The 27330-nt window shown below is 45.7% G+C and overlaps 1 protein-coding gene across 1 annotated transcript in view; it reads left to right on the plus strand.

Moving 5' to 3' along the window:
• Window positions 1–324: 324 nt before the first annotated feature.
• vwde (von Willebrand factor D and EGF domains) overlaps window positions 325–27330 on the plus strand; it is a 306182-nt gene continuing 279176 nt past the window's right edge. Inside the window, exons 1-7 of the mRNA XM_068052969.1 lie at window positions 325–439; window positions 534–866; window positions 1915–2042; window positions 3574–3599; window positions 4547–4584; window positions 10303–10487; window positions 12560–12791. Coding sequence (XP_067909070.1) covers window positions 325–439; window positions 534–866; window positions 1915–2042; window positions 3574–3599; window positions 4547–4584; window positions 10303–10487; window positions 12560–12791 — 1057 coding nt within the window. The remainder of the gene's footprint in view (window positions 440–533; window positions 867–1914; window positions 2043–3573; window positions 3600–4546; window positions 4585–10302; window positions 10488–12559; window positions 12792–27330) is intronic.

Below are 27330 nucleotides of genomic sequence, written 5' to 3' on the forward strand. Positions count from 1 at the left end.
GTGAAGGAGAAAGGGCCCTGATGGAAAGCACAGATGAACAAGCTGTGGCTTTAACTGCAGACATAGTAAGGCCCAGGAAAAAAACTGCTGTAGGTGCAGGAAAATTGAATAGAATTCCTGAAGGTTATCAGAATTTTGTGTCTAAAGGAAAAGTAACCCCATACCCCTCGAGCAAGCAAGCCCAAAGTAATCCTCAGGGACACAGGGGCCACTAGATCTTTTTTACTGGGAAAAGGCCTGACCATTCCCCCAAAGAGTGTAATAAATACCAGAATGGTGGTAAATAGTATTGGAGGGCAGTGGATGCCTGTACCTTTACTTCGGATGTACTTGGAGTGCGACCTAGGTTCGGGACTGGTGACCGTTGCGATTGTCCCTAGTTTGCCTGTGGACGGGGTTGACCTGCTCCGAGACAATGATCTGGCACGGGGCAAAGATGGTAGCTTCCCCAGTAGTGAAAGAGAGACCGCAGGAGGTCAGAGAGACAGGGCAGTGGTGGGAGACAGTCCCCTGCAGTTTCCCTTCATGTGTAGTGCATCAGGCCATGATCAAACCAGCTCCCCCAGAGGAGGCTGAATTGGTATTGCAGGAAGATGACCATGAGGTCTGTCTGTCTGAGACTTTCTTTGGAAAGTCAGAAGATCCAGGGAATGAATTAAATGAATCTTCTCTAGCTGAGGCTCAGCAAGCTGACCCAGTACTAAGAGAGTTAGCACTGGCTGCCCAGACTGAAATTGAAGCAGTGGGAGTCCCTGATTGCTATTATTTAAAGACTGAGGTACTGATGAGGAAACAGAGTTCTCCTCACAGACCTGAGAACAAAGAGTGGACAGTGGTTTACCAGTTAATGTGCTGCAGAGGCACCGGTGAGAAATATTATATATATTTTTTTATTTAGAGATACAGCACTGAAACAGGCCCTTCGGCCCACCAAGTCTGTGCCGACCAACAACCACCCATTTACAGTAATCCCATATTCCCTATCACCTCCCGACACTAGGGACAATTTACAACGGCCAATTTACCTATCACCTGCAAGTCTTTGGATGTGGGAGGAAACCGGAGCACCCGGCGAAAACCCGCGCAGACACAGGGAGAACTTGCAAACTCCGCACAGGCAGTACCCAGAATCAAACCCGGGTTCCTGGAGCTGTGAGGCTGCGGTGCTAACCACTGCGCCACTGTGCCGCCCATTAAGAATGGCCCACGAGATTACAGTGGCTGTACATGTCGGTATACGGAAAACAAAAGCCTGCATAAGACAGCAGTTTGACTGGCAAAAACTCCACAAAGATGTAGTAGTGTACTGTAAGAGTTGCCACATGTTCCAGGTTGAGGGGAAACCCCAACCTACAATGAAATCTGCACCCCTAAGTTCTGTATCGGCGTTTGGAGGACCCTCCAGCAAAGGGCTGGTGAACTGTAAGGGACCCCTGCCGAGAACAAAAGGGGATAGACAGGCACAAGGCTGGCAAAAAGTTAGAGAGGAAAGAGGAAAAGGGGACAAAGTGGACAGGTTACAGAGGATCCGAGAGGATTCGCAGATGAAAACCCCAACTGTCCAGTCAGCCAACTCCGAAATGTTGGAAAACGTAGACCCCATATTCTCCTATGTAAATGCAGACACCAGAAGCCACCCAGTGATGCCTCACCTAGTCAAAGTGTCGCAGGGACATGCAGTAGAATTTGAACAAATAACTGCAAGCAGGAGTGTCCCAGAGGATAAATGGAAGATTAGCAAAGGATCCTTCCCTATAGTCAGAAGAAAAGGGAACCAACCCTCCCCGTAAAGTGAAAAGCCCTAGCATGACTCATCCGAACACTGTAAGAGAGTTCAGAGTGAATCACCCACTGCCAACTTCCATAATCAGCACTCCAAACCAGGGCTAATTAAATTTAACCCTTCCCCTGCAGATCTCAACAGGAACAAAGGCACCCGAGATAGTCATGGAAATATGCAACCTGCAAACCTCCCCAAAAATCACATGTTTATTGGGATGCCAAAAGGGCAGTGTAAAGCAGCACTGCTACCAAGACAGGCTGTAACAATCTTTAGGATTTTTGAATGAGTGAGAATGAATGAGAGAAATGCATGTGTGCTTTCCTGCACTTTCTCTCCTTTCTTTTTTTTTATTGAAAACGCTCTTCTAAAACTGCATGTCATTCCGCTTGATGTGGAGGTGTAATGAAATCCACACCTGCCAAAGTGAGACATGTTGGTTTCGTCATATGGAGCATTCATTTTAAACTGTTACAGGCCTGAAAAAAAAGCTTTCTTTAAAAGAGCACTGAAACACGACGGCTTGTTTTGTTTAGTTTAGAGATACAGCGCTGAAACAGGCCCTTCGGCCCACCGAGTCTGTGCCGACCATCAACCACCCATTTATACTAATCCTACACTAATTCCATATTCCTACCACATCCCCACCTGTCCCTATATTTCCCTACCACCTACCTATACTAGGGACAATTGCTAATGGCCAATTTACCTATCAACCTGCAAGTCTTTGGCATGTGGGAGGAAACCGGAGCACCCGGAGGAAACCCACGCAGACACAGGGAGAACTTGCAAACTCCACACAGGCAGTACCCAGAATTGAACCCGGGTCGCTGGAGCTGTGAGGCTGCGGTGCTAACCACTGCGCCACTGTGCCACCCATGAATTTGCATTGTAAAAGACAGTTGAAAAAATAGAGACAATGGGAACTGCCCACTGATTCAATTAACAAAGATTGGTCTGTGCACCGTGATCCACATCTTGTTTGTGTAAGAGACAGCACTACATCCACCCACCCACCACCCCACTGAGAGCTTTGAAATTCACACCACAGGAGAGGTTGTCCCAAATAAGGGGTTAGTCACATGACTAACCTACTGGCCAACTTGGAGTTTTGAATTGTGCTCACGGAACAGTTGGAAAAGAGACTGCAATTTGAAGACAACTGAGAAGGAAGGTCTCTTCCTCGCTCTCTCTCTCACAAAAGTTTCAGGGACCCTCAGAAGTAACTCAAGCCTCAAGAGAGAAGACTCCTGCAGCTAAACAAGTGAAAGTGTGCACTGGGCAACAACAAGAATGGCAAGACTTAACTGCAGTCGAAGACTCTACATCCAACTCAAAACGAGTAACTGAACTCCATATAACTTTAAACCTTTCTCCTTCCTTCTCCTCCTCTGTCTCTATTTGCATGTGTGTTTATCTCGTATGCTTGCTAGTGTGGTCGTGTCGCGTATTTCTAGTAGTTTTAATCGAATTAGAGTTTTAATGTTATTAAACTTATACCTTTCTTGTTTAAATCTAAGAAAACCTGTCTGGTTGATTTCTTTGCCACTACAATTAGAGAACGGTGAACAAAGATTCACTGAAGGGAAGCTTAAAACACAGTGTTTTAAAAGTTAAACCCTGTTCTGACCAAACCAGGCAAAGGCTCACCTGCTCGTAACAAAAACAATGATTTGTTTTTAGTTGAACTGAAATATCTCTGATATTTAATGTTGCAGCTGATTTCTACAGTGTAAATTTAGATCAATTTGGTTTCAGAAAACATCATGAAACCTTAATCTTGATTTCAATAGCAAAATATGTTTTGCTTAATGATAAAGTCCTGGATGTTAAGTTCACCACTTCTGATGAAAGGAATTAGACATATGGAAAAATAGAAAAACTTACCGCACAGAAGGAGGCCATCTGGCCCATTGTGTCTCTGCCAGCTGAAAGTCATTGAGCCTAATCCTACTTTCGAGCTCTTGGTCCATAGCCCTGTAGGTTGCGGCAGTTCAAGTACGTATCTAAGTATTTTTTAAATGTGATGGGGGTTCTTACTTCAACTGGCCTTTCAGGCAATGAGTTCCAGACCCTACCACCTCTGGGTGAAAACATTATTCTAAATCTCCTCTCTAATCCTTCCACCAATTACTTTAAATCTATGCCCACTATACGGAAAGTCCTCATCAGGGAACTCCTCTTTGCTGACGATGCTGCATTGACATCCCACACTGAAGAGTGTCTGCAGAGACTCAGCGACAGGATTGCGGCTGCCTGCAACGAATTTGGCCTAACCATCAGCCTCAAGAGAACAAACATCATGGGACAGGACATCAGAAATGCTCCATCCATCAATATCGGCGACCATGCTCTGGAAGTGGTTCAAGAGTTCACCTACCTAGGCTCAACTATCACCAGTAACCTGTCTCTCGATGCAGAAATCAGCAAGCGCATGGGAAAGGCTTCCACTGCTATGTCCAGACTGGCCAAGAGAGTATGGGAAAATGGCACACTGACACGGAACACAAAAGTCCGAGTGTATCAAGCCTGTATCCTCAGTACCTTGCTCTATGGCAGCGAGGCCTGGTCAACGTATGTCAGCCAGGAGCGACGTCTCAATTCATTCCATCTTCGCTGCCTCCAGAGAATCCTTGGCATCAGGTGGCAGGATCGTATCTCCAACACAGAAGTCCTCGAGGCGGCCAACATCCCCAGCATATACACCCCACTGAGCCAGCGGCACTTGAGATGGCTTGGCCATGTGAGCTGCATGGAAGATGGCAGGATCCCCAAGGACACAATGTACAGCAAGCTCGTCACTGGTATCAGACCCACCGGCCGTCCTGGTCTCCGCTTTAAAGACGTCTGCAAACGTGACATGACGTCCTGTGACATTGATCACAAGTCGTGGGAGTCAGTTGCCAGTGATCGCCAGAGCTGGCAGATAGCCATAAAGGCGGGGCTAAAGTGTGGCGAGTCGAAGAGACTTAGCAGTTGGCAGGAAAAAGACAGAAGTGCAAGGAGAGAACCAACTGTATAACAGCCCCGGCAACCAATTTTATCTGCAGCACCTGTGGAAGAGTCTGTCACTCTAGAATTGGACTTTATAGACACTCCAGGCGCTGCTTTACAAACCACTGACCACCTCCAGGCGCTTACCCATTGTCTCTTGAGACAAGGAGGCCGAAGAAGAAGATGCCCGCTGTTTAATGACTTCCTTGCTAACAGAAATTGGTCCTTTTATCCACTCTAGCTAAGCCCCTGATAATTTTATACACTTCAGTTAAATCTCCCCTCAGCCTCCTCCGTCCAAAAGAAAAAAACCTCTCCGCCAGGGGAAACAGTTCCTTCCTGTCTTCTCTATCTAGGTCCCTCATAATTTTGTACACCTCAATTAAGTCATCCCTCAGCCTCCTCCGCTCTAAGAAAAACAATCCTAGCCAATCCAATCTTTCCTCATAGCTGCAATTTTCAAGCCCTGGCAACATTCTCATAAACCTCCTCTGTACTCTCTCAAGAGCAATTATGTCCTTCCTGTAATGTGGTGACCAGAACTGTACACAATACTCCAGCCATGGCCTAACCAGCATTACATTTCTGCTTTTGTATTTTATACCTCGGCCAAAAAAGGAAAACATTCCATATGCCTTCTTCACCACTTTATCTACCTGTCCTGCCACCTTCAGGGACTTGTGGACATCCACACCAAGGTCTCTCACTTCCTCTACCCCTCTCAATATCCTCCCGTTTATTGTGTATTCCCTTGCTTTGTTTGCCCTCCCCAAATGAATTACCTCACATTTCTCCAGATTGAATTCCATTTGCCACTTTTCCACCCACTCAACCAAATCATTGATATCATTCTGGAGTCTACAGCTATCCTCTTCACTATCAACCACACAGCCAATTTTTGTGTCATCAGCAAATTTCCCAATCATGCTTCCCATATTTAAGTCAAAATCATTAATATATACCACAAACAGCAAGGGACCCAATACTGAGCCCAAGGAACACCACTGGAAACTGCTTTCTATTCACAAAAACATCCGTCGACTATTGCTCTTTGTTTCCTCTCAGAACCAATTTTGGATCCAACTCGCCACATTTCCTGCATCCCATGGGGTTTTACTTTTCTGACCAGTCTGCCATTTGGGACCTTGTCAAATGCCTTACTAAAATCCATATAGACAACATCCACTCCACTACCCTCCTCAATCCTCCTTGGTACTTCCTTAAAAAAACCAATTGTTGGTCAGACACGATCTTCCCTTAACAAATCCATGCTGACTATCCCTGATTAATCCGTGACTTTCTAAGTGACAGTTTATCCTATCTCTCAGAATTGATTCTAATAATTTGCCCAACACTGAGGTCAGACTGACCAGCCTATAATTATTTGGGCTATCCCTCGCACTCTTTTTAAACAATGGTACAATGTTTGCAGACCTCCAATCTCTGGTACCTCACCAGTATCCAGTGAGGATTTGAAGATGATCCTCAGAACATCCGCTTTTCTTCCCTGGTTTCCTTTAACAACCTGGGATGCAATCCATCCGGCCCTGGCAATTTATCCACTTTCAAGGATGTCAGACCCTCTAGTACTTCCTCTCTCATTATGCTTATCGTATCTAATACTTCACATTACTCCCCTTTAACTACAGTGTCGGCATCATCCCTCTCCTTTGTGAAGACAGAGACAAGAAACTCATTAAGAACCCTGCCCATATCTTCTGCATCCACGTGTAAGATCCCTTGTACATCTCTGATAGACCTACCCTTTGCTTAGTTATCCTCTTGCTCTTAATGTACTGATAAAACATCTTTGGGTTTTCCTTGATTTTACTTGCCAAAAACTTTTCATGTCCTCTCTCTGCTTTTCTAATTTCCATTTTTACTTCACCCCTACATTTTCTATACTCCTCTAGGCTTTGTAAAGTATTAAGATTTTTGTAATAAAAACAAGAAATGCTGGAACCACAGCAGGTCTGGCAGCATCTGTGGAAACAGAAGCAGACTTAACATTTCGGGTCAGTGACCCTTCTTCGGTTCCGACTGAGGGAGAGGGAGGGGGGAGAAAGAGGGAGGGGGGAGAAAGAGGGAGAGGGGGGAGAAAGAGGAGAGGGGGGAGAAGAGGAGAGGGGGGAGAAAGAGGGAGGGGGGGGGAGAAAGAGGGAGAGGGAGGGGGGAGAGGGAGGGGGGGAGAAAGAGGGAGAGGGAAGGGGGAGAAAGAGGGAGAGGGAGGGGGGAGGGGAGGGGGGAGAGGGAGGGGGACGGGGGGGAGAGGGAGGGGGGGGAGAAAGCGGGAGAGGGAGGGGGGGAGGGAGGGGGAGGGGGGGAGAGAGAGGGAGGGGGAGGGGGGAGAGAGAGGGGGGGGAGAGAGAGGGAGAGGGGGGGAGAGAGAGGGAGGGGGGGGAGAGAGAGGGAGAGGGAGGGGGGGAGAGAGAGGGAGGGGGGGAGAAAGAGGGAGAGGGAGGGGGGAGAAAGAGGGAGGGGGAGGGGAAAGGGGGAGGGGAAAGAGGGAGGGGGGAAAAAGAGGGAGGGGGAAGGAGGGAGGGGTAAAGAAGGGGGGAGGGGGAGAGCTGGGGGAAGTGGGGGGGAGGGGGAGGAAGGGGAGAGAGTAGGGGGGGGGAGCAGCAGAACGGAAGGGGGAGTGCCTTTTTCTGTGCATGCGCCATAAACACAACAGCAAAAGACTTACTGGCCATTCCCTGGACCCGGTGATACCAAGGTCTTCGCACGCTCGCTCCCCGCGGCTCTCTACGGCCTCTCGCTTCCAGCCCTCTCCATTCAGCCGTTCCTGCAGCTGCGGATGCCCAATCCTGTTGCTTTCTCTACTTCTCCTCAGTACTTCAGGCATTGCAACTGTCTGGTCCCTGCATTTTGCATGCTCCCTCTCCCCACCCCTCCCTGCTCTCCCCACCCTCCCCCTCTTCACCCACCCCTCCCTCCACCCCCCTCAATCTACCTCCCCACCATAGTTGAATATCTGAAGTGCAGTTGCAAAGTCGGGGAAATAGCATCAAACAAAACCTCAACAATTCTGGGTTTAATTATTGAAAAGTTTTATTAAGTTCATTAAGTATCCGAGGAACTGCTGTGCATGGATACATGAGTGTTGTGTCCAGCATTCCCGTTAGACAGACAGGCCGAGTCTGCTATGCACAGCTAAAGAGATTGTTCCTGGAGAGCCTTGTGGTGAATGAACGCTTGACTCTCTATTCCACTACTGTATTGTCCATGTGAAGAAGGCAAATTCACAAGAGTCTGAGCTCAGTCTATTCTTGGTGAATGTTCCCCAAGCGCATCCCAATGTGCACTCCCAATTCATCCATAAATGCAATGTTCCTTTCCACATCATGATGAGCTCCGCAGCATGATCCAGTTGCCTTCGTTGCTTGAATGCTGACCATAAGTCTCGAGGATTGTTTTCTCGACGGCATGTTTTACATGAAAAGAAGAAAAGCAAATCAGAGTCAGAGCTTGCCTCCCTCCTTCCACTGAAATTACTGTTGTGCACACCTTTTTAAGTTCTGCAGTGAAGGCACCAATTGATAACGTCGCCAATGAAGCACTTATTACCCACCTCAGATGCAGGAATCAGCACATCCTTGCGTCCTCTCCTGCACTGCCTCCTTTGCTGGAATGCCGTCCTTAAGTCTCAAGGATTGTTTTCTCAAGGGCACATTTTACATGAAAGGAAATAATGAAAGAACATCAGTGTCAGAGCTTCCCTCCCTCCAATGAAATTACTGTTGCGCATGCTTTATGCTCTGCAGTATAGGCCAATGAATCACTTAGTACCCAGCTCAGCTGTAGGAGTCAGGATGATGTAACTGCCCCTATCTCATGATGGTTCAATGCTGCTCTCAGGGAAAACATGAATGATGTGAGGTGCTGGAAAAAGAAGCACATTTCTTTTGGACTATGAACATAAAGCAGGCCATTTAGCTCAGCTGTTCCCTGCTAGTGGTTATGTTACTCGTGCGTCTTCCCATCCATTCCATTTAATCCTGCCTACTACTATCAGCATCATCTTCCATTTCTTTCACTCTTATCTACCTTTGCCTTAAAGCAACACTGAGGATGGAGAATGGTGTGGCTGCACTCCCACCTCACCAGTTGTGTACGCAGCAAGAGCATTCACATTTGTGCTACCACTGGACACGGCATGCTTGTTTCCTTTAGTGCTCAGTCTCTTCTTGCTGAATGTTCCCCAAGTGCTTGACCCTTTGGACGCCTTCTCTGCTTGACAGGCAGCAGCTGGCAATTGCGGAGTCTCACAAGGCTCTGCATGGTTGTTTCAAGGGCGGATGGGGAAACATGTGGCTGTGTGTCCACGTGCACTGCTTGGACGGGTGCAGGAACAGGTGACTGTGTGTCCATGTGCACTGCTTGGATGGGTGCAGGAACAGGTGACTGTGTAACTGAACAGCAAGGAGAGGGTACCCGCAGGTGGGGGAAGTGGAGCTGTGAACAGGCGGGCGTACGTATGGTCCATCAGCTCTTTAGGCCAGGGGGTGAAACGCTCAGGATCCATGGATTGTGGCACGCAACTGATGTCCAGCGCGTGGCCACCTCCATCCGAAGGTGCTTCCGGGCAATTGTTGGGCAAATTAATTGGCTCCATCTCATCAGCCAGTCCTTGTGTTTATGGCGCATGCACAGAAAAAGGCACTCCCCTTCCGCTCCGCTGCTCCCCCCCTCCCCCCCGACCTCCCTTCCCCCCCCCCCCCCCCCCCCGACCTCCCTTCCCCCCCCTCTGTCCCTCCCTTCCTTCCTCCTTCCCTCCCTCCCTTCCTTCCCTCCCTTCCCTCCCTCCCTTCCCTCCCTCCTTCCCCCCTCCCTTCCCTCCCTCCTTTCCCCCTCCCTTCCTTCCCTCCTTCCCCCCTCCCTTCCCTCCCTCCCTTCCCTCCCTCCTTCCCCCTCCCTTCTTCCCCCCTCCCTTCCCTCCCTTCTTCCCCCCTCCCTTCCCTCCCTCCCTCCTTCCCCCCTCCCTTCCCTCCCTTGAAATGTATTTTCAGAGCAACTTACCTTGGAACAATCTCCTCTGTCTAATAAAAATGAAGCAAATGTCCAAAATGACTAAATAATTGAGATAAAATGCCCGACGAAACCTCTCCTCCTTCCATTTTCAAAAACTCGCGCCGAAGCTTTCGGAAGATTGACGCACATGCGCACACGGGCTTTGGTCATCTGCGCATGCGCTGCGGTCCGGATTGCCAGGACCAGTTTGCGCATGCGCAAAGGCCAACCTGGCGTGTTCCCCGAGGATGACGTTACGCGATGACGTCATCTGCGCATGCGCAAACTGGTCCTGGCAATCCGGACTGCAGCGCATGCGCAGAGGGCCTGAGACCGTTTGCGCACCGCGGCGCATCCTGATGACGTAGCGTTGTCATCAATCACTTTGATTTTCAAATGAATATTGTTGGCTGTGTAATTGACAAATTATAACATTGATAAAGTTAATTGTTGAAATCAAGTAATTACTTGGCCAGCTGCAATGAACTGTTACTAATACTTTTTCTGTTGTTTGACAGCACCTGAATGCTACCCAGGTGGTCACCAGCTTCTTCAGAATCCCTACAGAAGCGTGGACTTTGATTCACTTAGACTGCAACAGTCAGCAATTCAGGAGCTAATATGTGATCACTCTTTGACACCAGGATGGTATCGCTTTCAGATCTTTGATAAACCTGCTGAAATGCCAACAAAATGTGTGGAGGTATAGTGTTCCAAAATGGCCAAAGCATTGACATTCCAAGAACAAAAGAGATAAGTCCATTTTCACATGGTGCACTTATTTGCATAGAAACAAGTTTATCGTTTAACAAAGCTGTCCTAGTGGATGGAAAGATATATAAAACAACTACAGTCCAGCAATGCTAAGTTTAGAAAGACTTGATGAAAAATATCTGGAATTAAAATGATCCTTGCTAAGATCTGACTCAGTAAACCCGAAGGCCTCATTTTTAATCATGCTCTGTTCTGAGTTAGTTGATTTTATTTGGCAGAGCAGTGCGGCATTATATAAGTGGTTTCAGTAACCATGGGCCCAGGATGGGAAATGGCTCACTCCTAGTCGTTATCTGTTGACCCCTGTGGAAAGGTAGCAATCTTTCACCCAAAGAAAGATGGCCGGAATATTATGTTGGGCGGGATGCTCCGCCTACTGGGCAAAAGGTTGGAGGCGAGCCTGCCTCTGCCGGGCCTGAGGAGCCACACTAGGATTTTACACTCCCCAGGCCCTTAATTGGCACAGGTGGGACTTCCGCCCCTCTGAGGCAGGTCGTCCCACCTCCAAGAGCTGTCAGCAAATCAGCGGATTGGCAGCTCTCAGTCCCAGCAGTGTCACTGGGAGCGATGGCCACTGCTCGGACTGCACCCAGTCACAGCAGGATCGTGGATGACGGATGGAAAGAAAGGTAAGTCTCTGGGGCTTTGCTGGAGACAATTGGCTGGGTTCCAGTGAGGCAAGGAGGGCAGTTGGGGGGTGGGGAGAGAGTGTTGTGCAGTGGGGTGGTTGGGTCGTGGAGGGGGGGCCCCTCCGCGGGGCACAGGGTGCCCGATTTGGAGCGCGCCCCCAGCCCACAAGGAGCCTGCCAGGTTTTACTAGACAGCTTCCTTGCGGGCCTGAGCCGCCCGCCTGCTGCTGGTATTTTACCAGCGGCGGAGGGCGGAGGCACTTAAGTGACAGCTAATTGGCCAATTAAGGGCCTTAATTAGCCAGGGGCAGTCGGGCTAATTCTCGCCGTTGCCGCCCCTGGTAAAATTGCAACGGGGTGGGAAGGCATCGGGAACAGCCACCCCCCAACCCCCCCTCCCCTGCCCACCCCCCCCCCCCCCCCAACTCCCACTCAATTTTACGACATCCCTGCCACCAGCCCTCTCCTGTGGGGGGGGTGGGTAAAGTTCCAGCCTATGAGTTTGAAAGAGAATGGATGGTTTCCTTACCTTTGGAACAGTACCCAACATGAGGTGCAAGTCTCAGTTCTTGATTTTGGATGAAAATATTTTTTTTTTAAGGAAGTCTTTCCAAGGTGACAGTGTTCTACATTGCCATTAAATATGTTGTATGACTTGTATCTTATTAGCTTTTCAACTAAAACAAACTAAAGCATATTTACATAGCACCTCTCAGGATCAAAACCCTTGATAGCCAGTGATTTTTTTTTAATGTAGTCGTTGTTGTTTTGTAGGTCAACTATTAAGAATATTAGCTGCAATCAAAAACATTTGTGACTTTATCATAATCCCATAATAATTATCTCATCAAACTCTAAAATGTTCTAGTGTTGGAAAATTTGGTCCTAAATTCTGATACTTTTGGAATTGTAAATCAGTAGCCCATTAAATGTTGATATTTAGGCAGGCCTATAAGAGGTAAATCAGAGAATCCATTTCCCCAAAGCATTTCCACTAAGTACAATTTTATGAATGACAGATAATAACTTGCCATGGTTCCTGCTGAAGTGACAGTATGATAATGAAAGAATGCCATGTGGTCTTTCGATATATCCTTTAAGGAATGTTAACATACACTGTAAATAATGCATAGAGGACAAGGTCCATTTTTTGATCAAGAAGCCAAATAACTAAAGTAGCAAATGTTTGCGAGTGAAACCTGCTGGATAAGTGAATTACTTTTTATTTTTTGTCAGCTGGATTCAGACAGTTCCTCGCTGTGTTAAATGCAAATTCCTGGTCCATTTTATTCGCAAAGCAGTTGCATCAATTATGATAATAAAATAGTTGTATGTTGCCTTCCTTTTAATCTTTCATATTTCCCCCCCTTAGATGAATCACTGTGGTACCCAAGCCCCTGTTTGGTTGTCCTTGAGAGAGACTGAATCTTTGCCACAAGCCGGAGAAGTTAAACATTTGACTGCCTGTGCAACCTGGCAATTTTTCTTTAGCACAACAAAGGACTGCTGTCTCTTCCGAATTCCGATCAGTGTACGAAACTGTGGTGACTTTTTTCTGTATCTACTCCAACCTACACAAGGATGCATGGGATATTGTGCAGAAGGTAGGTTTGTGTCACATAAAATCAGATCCCACTGATCTAAATAAGTGGCGATAGGAGCATTTATTCTTTAAAATTTCACAATGAAATATTACTAGAAATTTTCCACTGCATATTTTTTCTCTGTTTAATTATAATGAAGTTTTTCCAGTGATTCCATTAACAATGTATTTTTTACTGATTTGAAATTAACGTATTTCCTTAGGTTCTGGTGTGTTACTGATTAACTGCAAGTTTATACATTGAGGATTTTGTACAGTTCATACATTTTTGTATTACAATGCATTGAGCTGAGGTAGGCAGTGGTGTAGTGGTATTATCACTGGACCAGTAACCCAGAAACCCAGGGTATTTCTCTGGGGACATGGGTTCGAATCCCAACACAGCAGAAGGTGGAATTTGAATTTAATTAATAAATCTGTAATTAAAAACTAGTCTAATGATGGCCATGAAATCATTGTCGATTGTTTTAAAAACACATCTGGTTCACTAATGTCCTTTAGGGAAGGAAATCTGCTGTCCTTACCTGGTCTGGCCCACATGTGACTCCAGACCCACAGCAATGTGGTTAACTCTCACATGCCCTCTGAAATGGCCCAGCAAGCCACTCAGTTGTACCTAACCACTACAAAGTCAATAAAAAGGAATGAAACCGGCACCGACCGAGGCACCGGAAACGACAACGGCAAACCCAGCCCTGTCGACCCTGCAAATCCTCCTTACTAACATCTGGGGGCTTGTGCCAAAGTTGGGAGAGCTGTCTCACAGACTAGTCAAGCAGCAGCCTGACATTGTCATACTCACGGAATCAAACCTTACAGACAATGCCCCAGACACTGCCATCACCATCCCTGGGTATGTCCTGTCCCACCGGCAGGACAGACCCAGCAGAGGTGATGGCACAGTGGTATACAGTAGGGAGGGAGTTGCCCTGGGAGTCCTCAACATCGACTCCGGACCCCATGAAGTCTCATGGCATCAGGTCAAACATGGGCAAGGTAAACTCTTACTGATTACCACCTACCGCCCTCTCTCAGCTGATGACTCAGTACTCCTCTATGTTGAACACCACTTGGAGGAAGCACGGAGGATGGCAAGGACACAAAATGTACTCTGGGTGGGGGACTTCAATGTCCATCACCAAGAGTGGCTCGGTAGCACCACTACTGACCGAGCTGGCCAGGTCCAAAGGACATAGCTGCTAGACTGGGTCTGCGGCAGGCGGTGAGGGAACCAACACGAGGGAAAAACATACTTGACCTCGTCCTCACCAATCTGTCTGCCGCAGATGCTTCAGTCCATGACTGTATTGGTAGGAGTGACCACCGCACAGTCGTTGTGGAGACGAAGTCCCGCCTTCACAGTGAGGAGACCGTCCATCGTGTTGTGTGGCCCTACCACTGTGCTAAATGGGATAGATTTCGAACAGATCGAGCAATGCAAAACTGGGCATCCATGAGGCGCTGTGGGCCATCAGCAGCAGCAGAATTGTACTCATCCACCATCTGTAACCTCATGGCCCAAAGTATCCCCCACTCTACCATTACCATCAAGCCAGGAGACCAACCCTGGTTCAATGAAGAGTGCAGGAGGGCATGCCAGGAGCAGCACCAGGCATACCTCAAAATGAGGTGTCAACCTGGTGAAGCTGCAACACAGGACTATCTGCGTGCCAAACTGCGTAAGCAGCATGCGATAGACAGAGCTAAGCGATCCCATAACCAACGGATCAGATCGAAGCTCTGCATTCCTGCCACATCCAGCCGTGAACGGTGGTGGACAATTAAACAACTAACTGGAGGAGGTGGCTCCACAAATATCCCCATCCTCAATGATGGGGGAGCCCGCACATCAGTGCGAAAGATAAGGCTGAAGCATTTGCAACAATCTTCAGCCAGAAGTGCCGAGTTGATGATCTATCTCGTCCTCCTCCTGAAGTCCCCAGCATCACAGATGCCAGACTTCAGCCAATTTGATTCACTCCACGTGATATCAAGAAATGACTGAAGGCACTGGATCTGCAAAAGCTATGGGCCCTGACAATATTCCGGCAATAGTACTGAAGACCTGTGCTCCAGAACTTGCTGCACCCCTAGCCAAGCTGTTCCAGTACAGCTACAACACTGGCATCTACCCTGCAATGTGAAAAATTGCTCAGTTATGTCCTGTACACAAAAAGCAGGACAAGTCCAACCCGGCCAATTACCGCCCCATCAGCCTAATCTCAATCATCAGTAAAGTGATGGAAGGTGTCATCAACAGTGCCATCAAGCAGCACTTGCTTAGCAATAACCTGCTCAGTGACGCTCAGTTTGGGTTCCGCCAGGACCACTGAGCTCCTGACCTCATTACAGACTTGGTTCAAACATGGACAAAAGAGCTGAACTCAAGAGGTGAGGTGAGAGTGACTGCCCTTGACATCAAGGCAGCATTTAACCGACTTTGGCATCAAGAAGCCCTAGCAAAACTGAGGTCAATGGGAATCAGGGGGAAAACCCTCCACTGGTTGGAATCATACCTCGCGCAAAGGAAGATGGTTGTGGTTGTTGGAGGTCAATCATCTGATCTCCAGGACATCACTGCAGGAGTTCCTCAGGATAGTGTCCTAGGCCCAACCATCTTCAGCTGCTTCATCAATGACCTACCTTCAATCATAAGGTCAGAAGTGGGGATGTTCGCTGATGATTGCATAATGTTCAGCACCATTCGTGACTCCTCAGATACTGAAGCAGTCCGTGTAGAAATGCAGCAAGACCTGGACAATATCCAGGCTTGGGCTGATAAGTGGCAAGTAACATTCATGCCACACAAGTGCCAGGCAATGACCATCTCCAACAAGAGAGAATCTAACCATCTCCCAATGACATTCAACGACATTACCATCGCTGAATCTCCCAATGTCAACATCCTAGGGACTACCATTGACCAGAAACTGAACTGGAGTAGCCACATAAATATCGTGGCTACAAGAGCAGGTCAGAGGCTAGGAATCCTGAGGCGAGTAGCTCACCTCCTGACTCCCCAAAGCCTCTGCAAGGCACAAGTCAGGAGTGTGATGGAATACTCTCCACTTGCCTGAATGGGTGCAGCTCCAACAACACTCAAGAAGCTCGATACCATCCAGGACAAAGCAGCCCGCTTGATTGGCACCCCATCTACAAATATGCACTCCCTCCACCACCGACGCACAGTGGCAGCAGTGTGTACCATCTACAAGATGCACTGCAGCAATGCACCAAGGCTCCTTAAACAGCACCTTCCAAACCCGCAACCTCTACCAACGAGAAGGACAAGGGCAGCAGATACATGGGAACACCACCACCTGCAAGTTCCCCTCCAAGTCACACACCATCCTGACTTGGAACTATATCGCCGTTCCTTCACTGTCGCTGGGTCAAATTCCTGGAACTTCCTTCCTAACAGCACTGTGGGTATATCTACCCCAAATGGACTGCAGCGGTTCAAGAAGGCAGCTCACCACCACCTTCTCAAGGGCAATTAGGGATGGGCAATAAATGCTGGCCTGGCCAGCGACGCCCACATCCCTGAATGAATTTAAAAAAAAATTCCTTTGGTCAATCTGAGATGGATTATTTAGGCGTTTGCAGGGCAGTATATTTGGGTGGGTTTTGGACATTGTGTAATCCCTGTGGGTGGTTAGGTGGGCAGTGGGGTGCTAAGGCATCCTCATTCTGTCAGAGAATTATGACTTTTGACATATTATGTTTTGTTGAAATAATAAAAGTTAAACAACGCAGATGATAGGTGACCAACTGTATTTTTGGCTATAAACAATAAAATGTTCATTCTGAACTTAGGAGTATTCACTTTGCCCAGAATATTTGTGTTTGCTATGTGCTGTGGAGACAAAATTAGTCTGTGTCAGTGACGCAAAAAGGGCTCATCGTGAATTGACATGGTGCCTGATTTTCTTTCTCATTGATTTCAAAATTGGGCACTGTGTAAGATGTACTACTGATTTCCTATAAGCAAAGTGACCCAGCGAATGAAAGAAGATCCATTTTTATTTTCTGAAACACTGGAATCAGCATCAGAACAGGGAAGGACTCCAATCCCTGCTCAGATCAATGCGAGCCACCTAATAACAGATCCAGAGTATACGTAGCACAGGTGGATCTTTCAACCGGACATTTTGGCTTCTGCTGCAGTTGAAGTTCAGACATCAGCCATCAGGCGGTGGTTGGGTCCACTAGTGTGAAAATCGAGTTGACCACCACTTCCAGGCTAGAAAGGATGGGCTTCAAGTTGTGTGCAAAGCCTCTGCCATGTTGCTGCCAGACGTCTCCACGCTCCTTGACTGTGACCACTGGTTTCTGTCAGGACTGTCAATGTACCAAGCATTTCATTTTTTCCAACTATCAGCCCTTTACTATAGGTCACCCCATAAATGCCCTAATGTAAGTCCTCTGTAGCAGAACTCATTTGCGACCTCATCCTCTGGCTGCAGGCCATTCGTGCCTGGTGAATCACCATGTGCAGATCCCTCCTCAAAGCTACCATCTAAAATATGCACCGTCAGTACCTGAGCTGGTGGTTATGAGCGAGAGCAAGTGATGCTGTTTCTTTCTCATCACTGTCTTTCTGCTCTTCACCTCCTCCTCTTCCACCACTGCCTGGCCAGGTTGAAATTCTTGGGTATCTGAAAGGAGAAAGGCAAAAGGCAAGGGGAAGGGGGGAAATTAAGAGGTGCATTCTTACCCCAACTGCAGCTTGTAAATCAGAAGAGATTGTGGAATGAGGAAATGGGATGTGAGAAGAGTATTATATATGAGAATACCATGTTCAGTGAATTCAGTGTTGCATCTGGCCATTCTGCAGACCTGGCCACTCCAATGATGGTGAGCACCATCTCCTGCATGCGGGTGAGGACATGTAACCTTGTCTGACCCTTGCTGGTTAGCTCCTGCTGCCTCTGGTTATGCGCCACCTTGTCCTGCAAGAGACAGGGAAGAGACAGTCAGTGATGTGGTGCAATGTGTTTGGCTAATGTGGCTGTCACAATTGAATAGCTGGCATTGTGTAAGCTGGGAGATGTGGGTATGAGGCTTTCAGCAGTGCCAAGTGGGTGAGGTGAGGCATATGAATGTTATGTTTGAGTCCAGATTGATAGAGATTTTTTGGTAGCTGAGTGATGGGGGAGCTGTACATTGAGTAGTGTGTAATCTGTCATGTTATGTCATCATTCAATGTTCTTCTTGCTTACATTTTCTTCTACAACCAGTTCCAGGATTTCTGTAGCCAGAAAGCACTTCCCCTTTAAAAGGTGCAGGCGGGCTTAATGTAGTATAGGTTAGTATTAAGTGGTGCTAGCCTCTCACGATTTTGCACCCCCTGCTCACGCATGCATCCATTCAACAGCATGGTTAGTGCTGGCTGCACGCAGCAATCATTTAAGTGAGCAAGCAGCGCGAAGTTTGTGTGCTGCCTGCATCGAAATCAACTACCATGGGTTCATCACTCATCACGAGCCGTTTTGAAGCCTTATCGCGTTTTGAGACCGTTGTATCTGCTGTTGTGTCCAGGTGCCTTTCTAAGTCTGTTATCGGACTAATTCAATACCATCCATTGGGGGTAGTTTTCAACTTTACTACAAGAGTGGGTTGCCCAGCTGTTGTCGAATCTACCTGCTTTTACTTTTTGAAATCAATGGCATGACAATCTGACAGGTTCTATAACAACAACAGGATTGGCTCTGCAAGATTATCACCCATTCTGCAGAATTGAAAATTACCCCCATTCTCTCCTGAAATCCCACATTTTGTTCATCTATTTGTGATCCTATACCTTTTTCAGTCATGGAACTGTTTTTTTTTTCTCCTCTGTTTGAAAACAGTGTTCCTTTAAGACTGAGACTCTGTTTAAAAAACAGTGTGCCTTTAAAAACTCGGGGGCAGTGTGCCAGCCACTGTACTCGTTTCCTAGGCAACAGCAGGAGAGAGAGGAGGTCACATGGTGTATTGTAACTCTTGACTTTGTGTAGAGACTGGCTAAAACAGGTCTGATTTGGAGTCCAGCTAAATATGCTCACTGAAGGAAGATTCCCTGAAAGTTAAACAAAAAGTGCTGGAAATACTCAGGATCTCTCTCTCTCAGCAGAAAAATCTACATTCCTACAAGCTCTGTTATTGCCTCAGGAAAAAGAAAATCCTGGAAGAGAACATTTGTATTGTTGGAGGTAGTAAATTCCTTTTTTTTCCCTTTCTCTAAGAAGTCTTTGCTTCAGGACTGACTCTCTGTTGCCTGTTGTGTTTCCTGGAATTCTCTGCAAACTTTCTACTGAAAGACTACCAACTAAAAAATCCAAATAGACCTGTTACTATACTCCTTGTTGAAAGAACTGTATGACGCCTGCAGCAACCAAAGTGCTTTGAACACCTATCCTAAAGACTGTTCGTCGAATTCGCCTGGAGACTTTGAGTGACATCTGATTATTCTACTCTGGGACGCCTTCACTAACTTGGAACATAAATCACCAGGACTTACAACCCAGCTACTTACTTATTTCTAAGAAACATAATTTTAAAAACCAGTTAACCATTGGTTTTTGAATGTATGTGTGTATGCATTAGGGTTAAGAGAAATAAAAAGTTATAAAGTCTTTTAGACATAGGTTTATCTCAATAGTGAGTAAGATTTAGTTGATGAATAAATAGTTAATTTGTTGTTGTTTAAAGATACCTGATTTGGTATGTTTTATTCTTGGGGTTAATAAAGTGTTTAATTTGGCTAATTTCCAGTAGGTGGGAAAACTTTAATAATATGCTATGACCTGTGGAGTAATGGAACTGAATTGACAGTGCATTGCTCCCACCTTAGTTGTAACAAGTGTTAAATGTTGTTGAAACGCTTATTTTTCATTGCAAATTTTCCCAGTTGTGTAGCTGATTAAAAATACACTGCTACATTCTCTGTCTCGACTGTGCTGTCAACATGTACGTCATCAGCATGTACCAATTTGCTGCTTGGACTTAGCAGATCGTAGAATCCTTTGTTGCTCAAATATTTTGAGGTCAGGTCCACTGTTGTGTAAATATGATGTCACAGTGTGGCATATTTAGTGTCTTCTTTGAATACACATGCTTTTCATCAAGTGCAAGCATATCAAGTAAGGGGAGATCTGTGTTTAAGGGGAGATATGTGCTTACAACAAAATACAAGACTGTCTGATTATTGTGTTGTGAAGTTTTATTTTGGTGTTGAAGTATAATAGGTGGGCTGAAATTTCTGCCTGCAAACAATGGCAGCCTGCACGCGTGGGCTGAGCTTCGTGGAGCTGCCGCGATATTAAACATGGCAGTTCATTTAAATTGCTGTGGTGGATCATTCCACCCCCCCCCCACCTCCCCAATGACATGGAGGGGGCAGGTGGTTTGACCCGACAATGGAATCAGGCGCCACTGCGCAGGCACCGATGCCATTTTATTTAATTAAGATAGTTAAAGAAAATTGACTTTAAAAAAATTAAATAAAGTTATCACGACCCTCTCCCCACCTCCAATGACCATCAAATTCATTACTTGCCCTCTTCCCCCATAAAACACTTAGCTTTTGCTCCCAACCGTCCCCCCCAAAGTTCAAAAACTTTAAACTTTACCCCTTCCCACCACCCCCAGACTGATCAGAGATGTTTGACCTCCACTCCCCTGCTCCGCCCTGAAAACCTACCTGCTTCTCCCCTCCCCACCAGTGTTCTGCCTCAGGTCTCCGGATGGGGAGCTAAAGGCATGGGAGTGCCAACCACTGGCATGAATATCGCACTGGGAACAATGGTGGGAGCAGGTAAGTAAATAATTCATTCATTTTAATTAATTAGCATATTTAAATTTTGATCCCACCACCAAGTGGCAGGGTGGCTGCCGTGATAAAGGCCTCCTTGGGTCTGCAAAAAAAAACCCCGACCTGAGCCTGATAGAACCACATCTGACCCAACCCCGACCCGGCCCGAGTCCTCGCAATTTTTCTCGTGCCTGACCCGACCCGACCCGACCATCAGTTAACTTACCTTCCATTTTTCACTGTTGCTGATCTGTTCAGGCTTAAAATAACTGTAACAAAAGCACGTTTCTAGTCCAAAAATGTAATTAACAGTGGTGCCACTTATCTGTGATAGAGTGTGGCTGACCTGGCCTGACCCAAGCCAGAATGCCGGACCTGGAAGTGCAACCCGACCCGAACCCGACACGTCATTGGGTCCCGTTGGTTTTGGGTCGGGTAGCAGGCCGTTAAGCCATGAGGCCTCGCTGCTGCTGACAATATTGGGCCGGGCCTTCCTGGTGTCGAGGCCCATGGTGGGCCTCTCCTGGAGGTATTTTACGGATCTCCCTCCCCACCACGACTTCTGTACAGTAGTTTGTGCTGGTAAAAACAAGTTTCTTTAATTGGTTTTGACAGATGATCTTGAATGCATATTTGTTGATTTTAATATATGTATATTGATGTAGACATTCAATAGTAGAACCACAATTCATATAAGGGATATAATTTGGGTCTATTGGATAGTGACAAATATAAGCAACATAATACCCGAGTCACTGCCATGGACAAAAATACTGGTTAATAAAATTTCATCATGTTATTCTTCCATAGGTGGTGATCTAGAAACCATTTACTGGGATGTTGCCTGGTATGGAGGGAAGGTCTTACAAGGAAAGGCTGAGGGACTTGAGGTTGTTTTCGTTGGAGAGAAGGAGGAGGAGAGGTGACTTAATAGAGACATATAAGATAATCAGAGGGTTGGATAGGGTGGATAGTGAGAGTCTTTTTCCTCGGATGGTGATGGCAAACACGAGGGTACATAGCTTTAAGTTGAGGGGTGATAGATATAGGACAGATGTCAGAGGTAGTTTCTTTACTCAGAGAGTAGTAGGGGCGTGGAACGCCCTGCCTGCAACAGTAGTAGACTTGCCAACTTTAAGGGCATTTAAGTGGTCATTGGATAGACATATGGATGAAAATGGAATAGTGTAGGTCAGATGGTTTCACAGGTCGGCGCAACATCGAGGGCCGAAGGGCCTGTACTGCGCTGTAATGTTCTAATTCTAATTGAGCAGGAGAACAATTAATGAAATGAAGATTTATGCACTTTCTATGTTGTAATTATTAACATCTGTAGACCAACATCAACTCCACGACAAAAATCGATTCCGTTGGTATTAATTGCTCCCATTATAACAATTCTCAAAATTAATTGGGTTTTATTTGATGCAAAAGTTTGTTTTCTTTTTCATTTCCTATACAATATAATTGTTCAGAAATTACAGTCCACTTATTTTTATAGTGAGCATACAAAGTTGTCAGTTGTAGCACATGCTTTTGAAAATAATATTTGCTTGTTTTGAGTGTGTCATTTGAATCATGGCCAGAAGCAATTACTGAGTTCCCCTGAAGGCTCAAGGGATAAATGAACTGCTTGATCCATTTAGAACATGAAGGTTTTACGTTTGATCCCTTAATCTCCAATCTGATCTTCCATCTTGCTAGATGTGAGCATGTGTAGATGCCCAGTGAGAAGAGGATGAGTCTGAAATGAGTAGCAGGCTCATGACCTGTGTCAATGATTCCTGGGATGGTGGGATTGTCCTATGAGGAGAGATTGAGGAGATTGGGCCTGTGTTCTCTGGATTTTAGAAGAATGAGAGGCGATTGCATAGAAACTTACAAAATTCTTAAAGGGATAGATAGGGTAGATGCAGAAAGAATGTTTCCCCTGGCTGTGGGATCTATAACAAGGAGACACGATCTCAGAATAAAGGGCAAGCCGTTTAGGACTGAGATGAGGAGGAACTTCTTCACTCAGAGGGTGGTGAATCTTTGGAATTCTCTGCCCAGAGTGTGGTGGAAGCTCAGTCATTGAGTAGGTTCAAGACAGAGATCGATAGATTTCTAGTTGTTAATGAATCAAGGAATATGGGGATAGTGTGGGAATATGGCATTGAGGTAGTCTATCAGCCATGATCTAGAATGGCGGAGCAGGCTCGAAGGGCTGAATGGCCTACTCCTGCTCCTATGTTCCTATGTCGTATGTTCCTAATGGTGCTGTGTTCAATTTGAGTTAAAGCATCCAGGAAAGGACAGAAAATCTAGAATTCGAAAGTGAGTTAGTGAGACTAGGTGTAGGGGAGATAAGTTACTATTTATAGTGATACAGTCATTAGCTCAGGATAAATTAAGCCCATACTGTGGGGTGGAAATTGGTATGGGCCGCAGCTCTTTTTCAGGCATAAAATGGGTGCAAATTATACCAATTTAATGGCGGGACAGCCTGTGCTCAATCTATGCAAATATTACACCAAATATTAAAGTCCCGTGATTCATTCTTTCAACCACCCCAAATGGTTCAAATGGATGAAACATACATTGTGCATACTCTGCCGAATTGTACCAGGTGTTTAATGGCCTAACCAGTGGCTGTTAAAGCTTTTTTATTGTTTAGTAGACTTAGGGGGATTAGGGTGTTTCTTCTGGGCCCGCCAATAGTCTCCGGCTTGCTTTCAGTCCATCTAAGACCCTCCGTCTTCCCCCTTCCCAGGTTCTACCTGAGAGTCGGCTCAATGTGAAACCCGGTTGACACCCTCTCCGATCCTATGAGCAGCAGCTTTGCACAAACTTCAAGCTCGCTGGTAACATGCTAATGAGGCTCAGACATCAAAATGGCTTGGAGCTCATGCAGGCACTAAAGGGAAAGCAAAGTTATTGTAATACCAGCTTCTCCCTATTTCGTGCGTTGCTTTAATGTTGCCCTTTCTCTACTTTAAAAAGTTTCTGTGCAAAGCATTACATTGCAAGATGCCCCTCCTGAAGGACCCCAAACATTTCCTTTTGTAAAACAATCCAACAGTTGATGACTTGCATCCATCCATTTAATTTTAGATATTTCCTTTCTCTCCAGCATTTGCTTCAATCCAACAACATCAATCCGTAACCTTTTCCCACTCTTGCTTTTTTTCAGAATGTATATTATCCCAAAAGGACGATTATCTACTGAACATTCAATGGGTAGACTGTCTTCACTACGCTAATTGTACAGAATCTCACTTAAAATATTTGACAAATAGAATCCCATATTCACGAGTCAGTGTGTCAGCAGCCAAAGTACTTTTAACAGCCATTTTTATTTTCTCAGCTTCCCAAGCTAAAGGACAACATTTTCCGTTCTCATCCATCAGAAATATTATGAAATCAGCAGCACTAGAATACTCATCAGTAAGATTAGCATGTGAAGCAGCGCTAAAAATAACTAGCCTAATGTTCTTTGGGTCATCTAAGGATGGGAACTTATGTATACATTTATCCAGATTTAACTTCCTTAATGTTTTATTTGCCCTTAAAACATTGGGCTGAATCGGCGGCGGGAGGGGCCACACACCAAAGAGCCACCTGATTTCAAGCGCAGCAGCTCATTTAAATGGCCGGGGTGGGCCACCCCCACCCCCGAACACGTGGAGGGGGCGGACTGTCCATCCCCGGTAACGGCGTCAGCTGCCTGTGCACAGGCATAACACCATTTCTAAAGCCATCAACCCTGCCGGTACATTTAAATATTTAAAGTGACATTGAATTAAAATAAATAAATACATTTCTTTTGCCCCTCTACCACCCTCCAATATCAATTAAATTAATTATTTGTTCTTCCCACCCCCCCCACCAAAACACTTAACTTCACCATCTGACCTTCCCCCCCGCCCCCCCCGCAAATTGTACTAACTTTAAACTGTAACCCTTCCTACCGTCCCCTACAGCCAAGACATTCATTTGACCCAGATCCCCCCCCCCCCCACACTGATAAACTTACCTCCTCCCCCACTCCGCACCAGTGTTGCCCCTTGTTACCTCAGATGGGGATCTGAAGGCGTGGCAGTGCCGGCCGCCGGGGTGAAGATCGTGATGGGACTTCAGGAGGTGATTTAATTTATTTAAATATTTAAATGGCGGTCCTGTCACTGAGTGGTGGGGGGGGGGGCGGCCACCACGAAGCCTCGCCGCCATCGGCAATATCGGGCTGGGCCCTTCCGCCGCCGAGGTTCTTGCCGAGCCTCATCCGGAGCAATCTTCATGCACCCTCCCACCACCGATCCCGACGTCGAGGGCTCTATAAAATCTTGCCCATTCTCTACTTTAAGGTCTTTCATCATTGTACTGAACTCCAACAGATCAAAACCAGCATCTGGTGTAGTGTTGAGTACACAACCAGTTCAACTGACCAATCAAGCTTCACAATTGCACTGTCTCTTCTTTAGATATAACATCATCTTTCTGTGGTGACTTAGTATGATTAGCTGGGATGGGAGTAACACTCACTAAATAGGAATGCTGATTTAAAGTTATTCCAGGCCTACTTTGCTTAACATCTAAACTAATATATTTAAAAGCCCCACAAGCCTGAGTCCCAATTTTAAGTACAACTCTAATCTTGCAAATAAAACATTTTTTCAAATTCCTCAGTAGCATCCCCTAAGAAAAGATGCATCCTGAAGATTTCCTTTTATGATACTAATAAAACATTGTGGGATCAGCTTTTAGTTGAACACAACCTATTTTCAGCAAAACAGATCTCACCAAAAAATTCCACATCCTGGAAGCATCATTCAGGCCATAGACATATTTGTTTCCTTAGTTTTCTTCTGCATCTGCTGCTTCTTTTGCAGTTTCAGAAACACATCTCTCCAAAAGTATGAATATGTGACCAAAAGAGCTAAAACGATTTTTAAGAATTACTTACAGCTGTGGGTGAATCCACTCTAATATCTGCATCACCTAGTCAATATTCAAAACCCCTCACAACCAGCTTCACTTTAGCCTTATAAGTTTCATCTGCAAGAACCTTTTCAATACAAATCCACTTATGTGACAAAGCTGATTGATCCTTATCAGGTACCTCAGAATAGATTCAAACTCTCTCCAACTATCTAATTCCCTTTGTTTTGCTACTCTTATTAGTTTATCCTCAGTTTATTGGCAGCCACTAAATCTTCAGTCATGAGGTCAAGTTCAGTTGTGAGACTGTTCATTTATTTCATTATCTCATCTATTCAAGCTATGGCCTCTACTTCCACTTTTACGTCTGCTGGGATTATTACTGCAAGATTTCCTACTTGCATTATCAGAGGCGCTTTCTCCAGTACGTGATTGTTTTTTGATGCAAGAGTCACTATTGGATTCACTATCAGTACTTGCACTGTGCTTTCTTATTCTCCACTTGTTCACCCCATTCCTCCAGTCCATGGACCTCACTTCTTGGCCATCATACTGAACATTCAGCCAGTGTTTAAACTTGCCAGTAGCTTTTCCTACACATCCCACAATTGTTGCATCTCTCAATTCACTAGACCCCTCTGGAACATATGTTATCTGAGTATCTACTCTGGACAGTTGGCCTACGGATGTGATAGCTCTGTCCTGTGGGTCATGATCACTCTCCAGCCCTAGACCTACTGGATTCTGTTCCTCAGGACGTTCCTCACAAAACTCATGAGCATTTGAGATACAAGGTGCCTTGTTTACTTTTATCGGCTGCTCAGAATGAGAGGTTTAGTAATTAATTCTGATTGATCGTGAGGAATGAACCTTAACAGTTGATTGTCATGTTTGCGAAGTGCTATCTTACCTTCATAATCTATTACCGAATCAGGGCCTTCCCATTCTCCATAACGCTCTTATTGATGGGGACGATACTCACCAACCATCTGGAGTGAATTCATGGGCGGTTGTCAATTGCAGTCTCGTTGGTCAGTTAAAATTTTATGCAAGATTTCATCAATCACTGCATGATTCTTTTCACAAGGTCCATGTCTGAAAGGATTTTCAGCTATGGTATTCATGACTATGAAGTTCATATTTTCACGTGTCTCTGAAATTGTCATTGGCAAGTTCCCCTTTCTTATCAGTAAGAAACTTTGCTGGCATCCCGAGTCTGGTCCCTATCCATTTCTTCATGATTTTGTCTGTAATAATCTTTTGTCCTTACTATGTATTATTGTAGAAAGACTAAATCTGCTTGCCAGGCCTATAAAATATAGAATGAAAATATTTCTGTCTTTGTCCTATGCCTTTAAATCCATGGCAACTACCTTGTTAAAGTCACATGAATGGAAGGCTTACAATAGGATGTGACGGCATTCTCTGATTTTTTTTTTACAGGTTTCATACTTCTCACTAATCTCTTCTATAATCTTTATATACACTTCATTAACTACACCTGCATCCTTTAGCAGGGTTTTTAACCTCGGACAAGTAGGGTGAGCAAATTGTCTATGCACAATTTGTGTTTTGTCTCTGATTCTTATCAGCTGATGCCATTAATACTTATCTAACATATATGAGAAACATAATGAGAAACATCATGTTTTGTTATTGGGATACAATAATGTCCTGAATGGGTAAACTGCAGATCAGCTGACTTTCCAAAAATAATTGTCTTATCATACACCATATCCAGTTTCTTTTCTACTTTTTTCAGGGAAGTTTTATTCAACAGCAGAAGTTGAGTACACAGAGACTACATCAGTACTTATAAAAATGGCTT

Source organism: Heterodontus francisci, chromosome 2 (assembly GCF_036365525.1).
Source record: "Heterodontus francisci isolate sHetFra1 chromosome 2, sHetFra1.hap1, whole genome shotgun sequence".
In the NCBI taxonomy this organism is placed as follows: domain Eukaryota; kingdom Metazoa; phylum Chordata; class Chondrichthyes; order Heterodontiformes; family Heterodontidae; genus Heterodontus; species Heterodontus francisci.